At 53.0% G+C, this 8,833-nt stretch overlaps 1 protein-coding gene across 3 annotated transcripts; it reads right to left on the minus strand.

The window, feature by feature from the left end:
- Nucleotides 1-3,150: 3,150 nt before the first annotated feature.
- Nucleotides 3,151-8,200, minus strand: LOC136752459 (epoxide hydrolase 4). 3 transcript variants are annotated; one of them, XM_066707792.1, is made up of 8 exons: nt 8,142-8,200; nt 7,214-7,528; nt 6,994-7,079; nt 6,738-6,895; nt 6,035-6,163; nt 5,705-5,808; nt 5,207-5,355; nt 4,682-5,049 (listed from the first exon to the last, which is right to left on the minus strand). In XM_066707792.1, exons 2-8 carry the CDS (start codon nt 7,454-7,456, stop codon nt 4,827-4,829), a joined length of 1,092 nt encoding a protein of 363 aa, XP_066563889.1. In that variant the 5' UTR covers nt 7,457-7,528; nt 8,142-8,200; the 3' UTR covers nt 4,682-4,826. The 3 variants fall into 3 exon arrangements, with proteins under 3 accessions (XP_066563890.1, XP_066563889.1, XP_066563891.1); XM_066707794.1 differs by lacking the exon at nt 6,035-6,163; XM_066707793.1 differs by lacking the exons at nt 5,705-5,808; nt 6,035-6,163 and having other exon boundaries at nt 3,151-5,049.
- Between the last annotated feature and the right edge of the window lie 633 nt (nt 8,201-8,833).

An 8,833-nucleotide genomic window follows, 5' to 3' on the forward strand; every position in this document is an offset into this window, starting at 1 on the left:
AAGACGTAGCCGCGGAGCTGGAGAGAGGACAGTTCGGGGTGCGCTAATGAAGCCGCAGTGCAGCTCTCCCGCCTGGGCCTGGCCTCCCAGCCCTGCTGCGGCTTCAAACGGGCCCCAGCGCCGACCCAGACCTCCCTGCCGTCCTGTCCGAGATTCACAACGCACTGCGCTGCTCTGTGGGACTCACCTGAGTTGTCCTGAACTGAGACACTGGTCAGTCACAATACAAGCACAGCGCTGCTCCAGTCTGGGCCTTATACTACACTATACACACTATAGGAGTGTGTGTGTGTGTGTGTCTCTGTGTGTATGTATGTGTTTATGTGTGTGAGAGATTGTCTCTGTGTGTGTGTGTGTGTATGTGAGTGCGTTAGTCTGTGTGTGTGTGTGTGTGTGTGAGTGTGTCTGTGTGTGTGTGCGTCTCTCTCATATGGAAAGAGTTTCCTGTTGACACACAGCTGCAGATGTGTCAGAGCTGAAGTCATTAACAGTCCTGTCACGGAGAGAGGGAGCAGGAGAGAGAGGGGGAAGGAGGGAGAGGGGAAACAGACAGACATGGAGAGAGGGAGATGGAGGGAGGGGGAAAGATGGAGGAAGAGAGACAGGGAGGTAAAGGAGAGGGAGACAGAAAGGGGAGGGGAAGGAATGGGGAGAATTGAAGGACAGAGGTAGACTAATACTACTGAAACTATAACAATTACAACTGCTCACAAAACCACTCTGCCACCCTCCCCACCCCACCCCGTCCCTTCCCTCCTTCTCTCCATCCCTCTCTCCTCTCTCCCTCTTTCAGGACGCTGTGAGAGCGCTGTGCCGGGAAAGGAGTTCACACCACGGAGCGCAGAGCAGCAGAGGGATCTGTTAATAATTAGATGGGGGCACTGGCAGGGGGGGGTGTTATGTTTGTCGTCTTGTTGTCAAAACACCAGAGCAGCCCCCCACCCCCCACCCAGGTCAATGTGTGAGGTCATGGCAGCTTGTAACAGTGTTACAGACACACACACAACAGAGACCGCGTGTGCGTGTTTAGTATGTGTGTGTGTGTTGTATTGCATTCACTGCAGAATAGTAGTTATACAGTACTGAGCCGTCTTGTGCTGTTTTGTACTGGTGTTGTCGTTGCACTGACACACTGAAACACCACACACACATCCACAGCGATACACACACACAACTACACCACGACACACGACGGACGGGTTTGGAGTGTCCTGGTCCTCCCATGCCAGGTGTGCAGAGAGCAGCCGGGCTCCGCTGTTCGTCTCTGGGAGGCCGACAGAGAGGGATGGAGAGGGAGGGGGACGGAGGGAGGGAGAGGGATGAAGAGATAGAGAGGGAGGGAGGGAGGGAGAGGGACAGACAAAGAGAGACAAGCTAGAGATGAGGGAGAGTCAACAAGAGATACCACGATTAGGGCAGAAGGGGAGACAGAGGGGACGGGGGGAGGGGCAGTGTGGTGTGTGTTTGTGTGTTTTCTCTGCACTACTGATGAAAGCGTGGGGATCCAATAAGTCCTAGCATGCTAACACACATTCCTGAAGTACAGCCAGACAGAGAGAGAGGGGCTGATGGAGAGGAAGAGGGAGAGACGGAGTGAGAGAGAGAGAGAGAGAGAGGAGGAGAGAGACTAAGAGAAAAAGAGGGTGAGGCAGAGAGAGGGACAAAGAAAGAGAAAGGAGAGAAAGAGGGTGGGGGGAGAGAGAGGAGGAGGGGATCTGTACATTGGTTGTGCTTCTTGCTGTGTGTATATGGTGTTTCAGGAAATATAGAAACCTGCTGACAGACGTTAACAGTCACAGATCATTGGACACAGAGACATAAATAGACACAGAGACAGACACACAGAGAGATAGAGACACACAGAGACATATAAATAGTCACAGAATGACACAGGGACAGAGAAATCACTTCCCTCAGTAAACAGTTAAAGGCACCCCCATCCCACATCTGTTATTCAAATTCTGCCCCCTGATTTGGCATTCAAAACCCTCAATCGCTGTGAATCGCGCGGCCGTCTGGCGCTCAGGCCCACAGGCAGGTCTTCACACAGAGACAGCGGCTCGGGATGCTTCTGCTTTATTAACCTGCACACACCATCGTAATCACAATCTGCTCGTGTGGTTCCCGTCCAGCACAGACGCAGCCGGCCGGGCGAGAGAGCTGTGGCAGCGTCGCGGTGCCGAACAGAGGCTATTATTGACGCTGATCTGAGAGGGGGAAGCAACGGTTGGCTGGAGCTCTTATTGTGGTTTGTAATATGTTCAGTGTTACTGCACGGCACGGCGGAGCTCAGCGCTGCACCGAGACGAAACTCGGCACACTTCTCACGACTCAGTCAAAACAGTTCGCTTCCTGTTTCGTGGGGGAGGTCTGCCATTGGGGTCTGAATTGAACTCGTTATAAAAACAAACCGAGAGAGAAACAGGACAGCCACACACAAAACAACAACAACAAAAAAAACACTAAACTGTCTGCTGAAGAAAGAGAGGCAAGCAGAAAAGGAATAAGGGCATCGTGGAAATATGGAGGGAAGGAACGACAGGGGAGGAGAGGCAGGAATGAGGGAGAGACAGAGGGAGAGGGGGAGAGGGGGAGGGAAAGGGAGAGGTTGAGAGAGAGGGGGAGAGAGAGAGAGAGTCACAGATGCCGTTGTGGGTGTTGGAGCTTCGGTGTCCCAGAATTCCCCCACATTCTCCAGGTCGGTTTTCCAGGAATTCCTGACTCGATTCAGCCGGGGAATCACTCCTCCTCTCCCCCTCTCTCTTACTGCTTCAACTCTGGACGCTCTTAGGGCACCTCTGTGGGCCCGAGGGCAGAGTAAACGAGAGTGGCACAAAAGCCGAAGGGGTAAGCCAGCCTTAGGACGGGTCACACACAACGTGAGTGACTTTAGGCCACGCCCCCAAGGCTTGTGCATCACTTAAGGCACTTAAAACATGAGGAACGCAAACAAACGTGGATATTAAGGTCTCTGGTGTGAAGACACTTCTTTAAAAGTTATTTGATCATTAATAATTTTTGTATGAGACAATGAATCTGACTGTAAAGTCATTAAATTATAGGTTTACTTTAAGTCTGTGTTTTTGGAGACTGCAATCCTTGACCCGAGGGCCAGAGGATGTAAGAGAAAGGTCGATCCAGTGTCAAACAGTGTGTGTGTGTGTGTGTGTGTGTGTCTGTGTGTGTGTGTGTGTGAGTGTGTGTGTGTGTCAGTTTGTGTCTGTGTGTGTCTGTGTCTGTGAGTGTGTGTGTGTGAGTGTGTGTGTGTGTGTGTGTGTGTGTGAGTGTGTGTGTGTGTCAGTTTGTGTCTGTGTGTGTGTGTGTGTGAGTGTGTGTGTGTGTGTGTGTGTCAGTTTGTGTCTGTGTGTGTCTGTGTCTGTGAGTGTGTGTGTGTGTGTGTCTGTGAGTGTGAGTGTGTGTGTGTGTGTCTGTGAGTGTGTGTGTGTGTGTGTGAGTGTGTGTCTGTGTCTGTGAGTGTGTATGTGTGAGTGTGTGTCTGTGTCTGTGAGTGTGTATGAGTGAGTGTGTGTGTGTGTCAGTTTGTGTCTGTGAGTGTGTGTGTGTGAGTGTGTATGAGTGAGTGTGTGTCTGTGTGTCTGTGTCTGTGAGTGTGTATGTGTGAGTGTGTGTCTGTGTGTCTGTGTCTGTGAGTGTGTATGTGTGAGTGTGTGTCTGTGTGTGTCAGTTTGTGTCTGTGTGTGTGAGTGTGTGTCTGTGTCTGTGAGTGTGTATGTGTGAGTGTGTGTCTGTGTCTGTGAGTGTGTATGAGTGAGTGTGTGTGTGTGTCAGTTTGTGTCTGTGAGTGTGTGTGTGTGAGTGTGTATGAGTGAGTGTGTGTCTGTGTCTGTGAGTGTGTGTGTGTGAGTGTGTGTCTGTGTCTGTGAGTGTGTATGTGTGAGTGTGTGTCTGTGTGTCTGTGTCTGTGAGTGTGTATGTGTGAGTGTGTGTCTGTGTGTGTCAGTTTGTGTCTGTGTGTGTGAGTGTGTGTCTGTGTCTGTGAGTGTGTATGTGTGAGTGTGTGTCTGTGTCTGTGAGTGTGTATGAGTGAGTGTGTGTGTGTGTCAGTTTGTGTCTGTGAGTGTGTGTGTGTGAGTGTGTATGAGTGAGTGTGTGTGTGTGTCAGTTTGTGTCTGTGAGTGTGTATGTGTGAGTGTGTGTCTGTGTCTGTGAGTGTGTATGAGTGAGTGTGTGTGTGTGTCAGTTTGTGTCTGTGAGTGTGTGTGTGTGAGTGTGTGTCTGTGTCTGTGAGTGTGTGTGTGTGAGTGTGTGTGTGTCTGTGTCTGTGAGTGTGTGTGTGTGAGTGTGTGTCTGTGTGTGTCAGTTTGTGTCTGTGTCTGTGAGTGTGTGTGTGTGAGTGTGTGTGTGTGTCTGTGTCTGTGAGTGTGTGTGTGTGAGTGTGTGTGTGTCTGTGAGTGTGTATGAGTGAGTGTGTGTGTGTGTCAGTTTGTGTCTGTGTGTGTCTGTGTGTGTGAGTGTGTGTGTGTGAGTGTGTGTGTGTGTGTGTGTGTGTGTGTCTGTGTGCTTGTTTGTGCCACAGGAACCGTGAGACGCAGCACAGGAACTTTCAGCTTGCGGTTTCACGTCTCCTTTCAGAGCGAGTGTTTGTGATGGCTGCACTCTGATTAACCCTGAAACGACTGAGAGCCAGCGAGGAGCTTCCGCACTCACACTCAGCGATCAATGGACACCAAACGAGCGCGACGGGGGGAATGGCCTCCACTCGACTGGACACTTTCTCTTGTTCTTAACTGCAGCTGTAACGAGGAAGCAGTGTGTTCTGCACCCGCCTGGCGCGCTCTGTCCCGATGGGGGGCCGCGGTGCCGCGCTAGGTCTGCGGCCCCTCCAGGAACTGCCACATCAGCCGGTTCACCGTCTCGGGTTGGTCCTGCTGAACCCAATGGCTGCAGCCCGGAATCATCTTCACGGCAAACGATCCGCAGACGTACGGCCCCGCCTCCTGCGCCGGCTCCGCCCCCAGCAGGGCGTCGGCCTCCCCCCAGATCAGCAGGCAGGACACGCCCACGTCCTGGTGCCTGGGCGGGGCGTTGCTACAGGGGAGACGACGACAGCGGTGAAGTGGACGACATCACTGACTAACGCACACTCAGATTGAGAGAGGCTGGACACAGGTGTTCATGGGTTAATTGGTTAATTGATGTTAAGTGCTACCTCAGGTGTCACCGTTGGGCACGATCGAAGGCTCACCTGAACAGGTTGCGGAAGTAGTGCAGCGGCCCGGTCAGCCCCCCCGGCTGGGACAGGGGGAACAGGTACGCCTCTAGCTCCGGCCCACTCAGACGCCGGCCCGGGGTCCGAATCCCCACACGCCGGCTGCACAGCAGACTGCGCACCAGCTGAGAGAGAGAGAGAGAAACAGAGAGACAGAGAGAGAGAGAGAGACAAAAGGCGAGAGACAGAGAGAGAGACAGAAGGCGAGAGAGAGAGAGAGAGAGACAGAGAGAGAGAGACAGAAGGCGAGAGACAGAGAGAGAGAGAGAGAGAGAGAGAGAGAGAGAGAGAGGAGGCAAGGGTTAATTCTGAGAGACTGTGTGCAGCACCACTGATCCACAGCATTGCAAACAGCTCCCCCTGGTGTTGGTCTAGAGGAACTGCACCGGCTCCATTTTACCGGCTCAATCACCAGAGGAAACTTCTGCCTTCGGGAATGCTTATCCTCCCTCTTGTCCCCCCCCACCCCCTCACCCTGTAGTCCTCCAGTGAGAGCGCGATCTCCGGCAGGACGGGGATCTGGAAGAAGAACACATGGCTGCAGCGCAGGAGCCGGGCTGGGCGGCGCAGAACCCCCTCTGAAACAACAACACTGAGCTACTGCACTGCACAGCTGCGAGTGTGTCACTGCGTCAGTCAGTCAATCACTGCGCCAGTCAGTGTGTCAGTCAGTGTGTCAGTCAGTCAGTCACTGAGTCAGTCAGTCAGTCAGTCACTCAGTGTGTCAGTCAGTCAGTCACTGAGTCAGTCAGTGTGTCAGTCAGTCAGTCAGTGTGTTTGTCAGTCACTCAGTGTGTCAATCACCCTGCCAGGCGGATGGGTGGGGGGCGTTCATGACGATGAGCCGCTGCACCATGGATGGGTAGTACATGGCAAAGTGCCAAGCCAGCACGCCCCCCCAGTCATGCCCCACCAGCACACAGCACTCATAACCTGAGAGAGAAAGACGCCACTGGTAACAACAGAACAGATAAGACCAGTCGGGTTCATTGCCTCTTCTGTTGTCATGATTGTCATACACCAAATACGGTTTATATTTTACTTTATTTTATTTTTGTGTGTATGAGATTCGTTCCATTGTATCTCGTCACGTTAGGTTTGTCTTGTTTGAAAGTACATCTGTATCTGCTTTGGCAAGACTGTGATTGGTCCTGCCAATAAAGCACCTTTAAATCTGAATCTGAGTCCACTCACACAGCGGACACCCCTGGACACAGGCAAGTATTATTATCAGTATTCATTTTATGTTTCTCTGAATTATTTTTTAAATTCACTAATTTAAATTAATCGGTTAATTGTTTACAATACATGTGTATATGTATGGATGGAAATGTACATGTATATGTTTTAAAACGGTTTGTTCTGTCACCATACTTATTTCTGGTCATGCCAATAAAGCACCTTGAATTTGAATTTGAGAGAGAGAGGCCTCAGCCCACGAGTGTGTATTCAGGCGAGGCTCAGCGCTGTGTTGCTTCGTGCAGTGGTGAGGCTCCCTCTCACTCACCCAGGCCTGCGATGATGTCCCTGATGTCTCCCAGCAGCTGGTCCAGAGCGTAGTCCTCCCGCCTGCCGGGGGCAGCAGACTCCCCACAGCCCCGCAGGTCCAGCGCCACCGCTCGCCACCGCCCGCCAAACTCCCGCAGCTGATAGCGCCACGAAAACCTGTGGGGGGGATAGGGGGTCGTATTGTAAAAAGGGAAGAGAACGACAGAGAGGGAGAGAGAGAGAGGAGAGGAGGTCGGGGGGGAGGAGTGCAGTACCAGTTCTCGGGGAAGCCGTGCAGGAAGAGCATGAGTGGCTGAGAGGGATCTCCCTTGGACACGTAGTGCAGCCGCAGCCCAGAGCCCTGGAGAGAGAGCAACACAAGAGCACCGCACTATTAGAGCTGCAGTAACACAGACCTGCTGGACTGGACTGTGTCTCTCAGGACCAGGGCCGAGAACAGAACAACCCCCCCGCCCCGCCCCGCCCCAGTCGCACCTCAGTGAGCAGGTACGCATGTTCGCCCAGCGCAGGGTCCCGGGTGCAGGCTGGGGGGCTCCGGCGGGCGGTCCAGTGGAAGGTGCCGCGGGGGTCCCTCAGGCCTCTCCAGGCGATGCGGGTCAGAACCAGTGCGGCGGTGAGCCCGGCGGTGCTGTACACCAGGGCCCAGTAACACAGCGACACCAGCCGCAGGGCCAGGCGGGTCGGAACCAGCAGCGCAGTGGACAGCAGACCCGTCATCGCGTCCAGAACCGACGCACCTGGGCTGCAGATCCTATGCCAGTGCAGGACGCTGAGCACGACACTGCCTGTCTATAGAATGACCCGTACAGAGACGTTTTCAATGATGTATGTTCGTCATTATCATCAGTATTAGTATTAGTAGCAGGCGTATTGTAATGGTACAGCACAGTATGTCAGATATGACGGTATACGAGTCTAAGGATGTGAAGTTTCAAAATTCAACGACAGAGAGCTCAGTGTGACCTAAGTAGGCACTGAGTTACATAACATTAGGAACTATTTAACCATTTTAAAACAGCAATAATATTATAATATCTAACAGGTTGAAAACTACAATGACATTTTATTGCGTCACATCGGCGGCAGAGGGCGCCAAAAGCACTTTTTTAATACTTAATAAAATCATCCATTTGGTCACTTCCCGCAACGTGTTAATTATGACCAACGTCAATATTAATGTCTGTGTAAAACTAAAACTAATATATACAATACATAAGAAATAATAAATCAGTTTAGACTCGTTTTCGGAGATCTAGCTGGCGAATGAATGCAGAATTCAGTCAAAGCTCGTTATTGCGAGACGCCTGCGAGCAGCTCTTCACTTCGCGCTGTATCTCGAGTGATTCAAATATGAATAAAGCACAGAGAAGCCGCACAGAATTAATATTATTTATATATTTACGGTAGTGGAGAGATCCGCTCACACAGCGGCGTCCCCGGATTGACAACGAAACGGCGCCGCCCGTCAGCGCGCAGTGCCCAAACCCTAGCTTCTGATTGGCTCACACGCACGTCATTTTCCCCGAGTCAATAGCAATTGGTTAAGAGCACTGTTAGGGGCGGGGCGCTCTGGGGACGTTAAGCTCTCCGATTGGCTGCTCCCGGGGCGCGACGTCACGGACAGGCGCAGTCGCCGCAGCAGCGCTGGGAGCAAAGATCAAAGTCCCGCCGACAGCGTGACTCCTGTACGGGAGAGTGACGTCACCGGGTTCTCTCCGAGCGGCTGTCGGCGGAGATCCAAGGCACAGCGCATGTGCAGTACGTCACTGCGTGGGTCCGACCCGACGCGTCACGCATTGGACCGCCTCTGCACGGTGCCAGGGTCCAGCCTTCCGATACAGACAGTACTGCGCCGCTGTGTCCCTGCCAGCCCCCGTGTGAACAGCCGGCCTGCGCGGTCTGAGGCCGGGTGTCCAGCGCTGCCCGCAGTGCGGCTCTCTGTCCACAGGGCGGCGCCGGCGCACTGCGTCAGGTCCGGATTGACCCCCCTGAGCCACCGTTAACTTCGCGCTGGCCTGGACCCTGCACGGCCAGGATACTCGCAGAACTCGGTCAGCATCTCTACGACAATACACAACACACAGCGATGTACAG

Source organism: Amia ocellicauda, chromosome 7 (genome assembly GCF_036373705.1).
Source record: "Amia ocellicauda isolate fAmiCal2 chromosome 7, fAmiCal2.hap1, whole genome shotgun sequence".
In the NCBI taxonomy this organism is placed as follows: Eukaryota; Metazoa; Chordata; class Actinopteri; order Amiiformes; family Amiidae; genus Amia; species Amia ocellicauda.

Excerpts from the sequence above, each read along its gene's own strand:
- LOC136752459 (XM_066707792.1), bottom strand. The coding sequence starts at position 7,456 with ATGACGGGTCTGCTGTCCACTGCGCTGCTGGTTCCGACCCGCCTGGCC. Across the intron at positions 6,164-6,737 it reads GGACATCATCGCAGGCCTGG|GTTATGAGTGCTGTGTGCTG; the intron begins GTGAGTGAGAGG and ends TTTCTCTCTCAG. Across the intron at positions 5,050-5,206 it reads TACTTCCGCAACCTGTTCAG|CAACGCCCCGCCCAGGCACC; the intron begins GTGAGCCTTCGA and ends TCTCCCCTGTAG.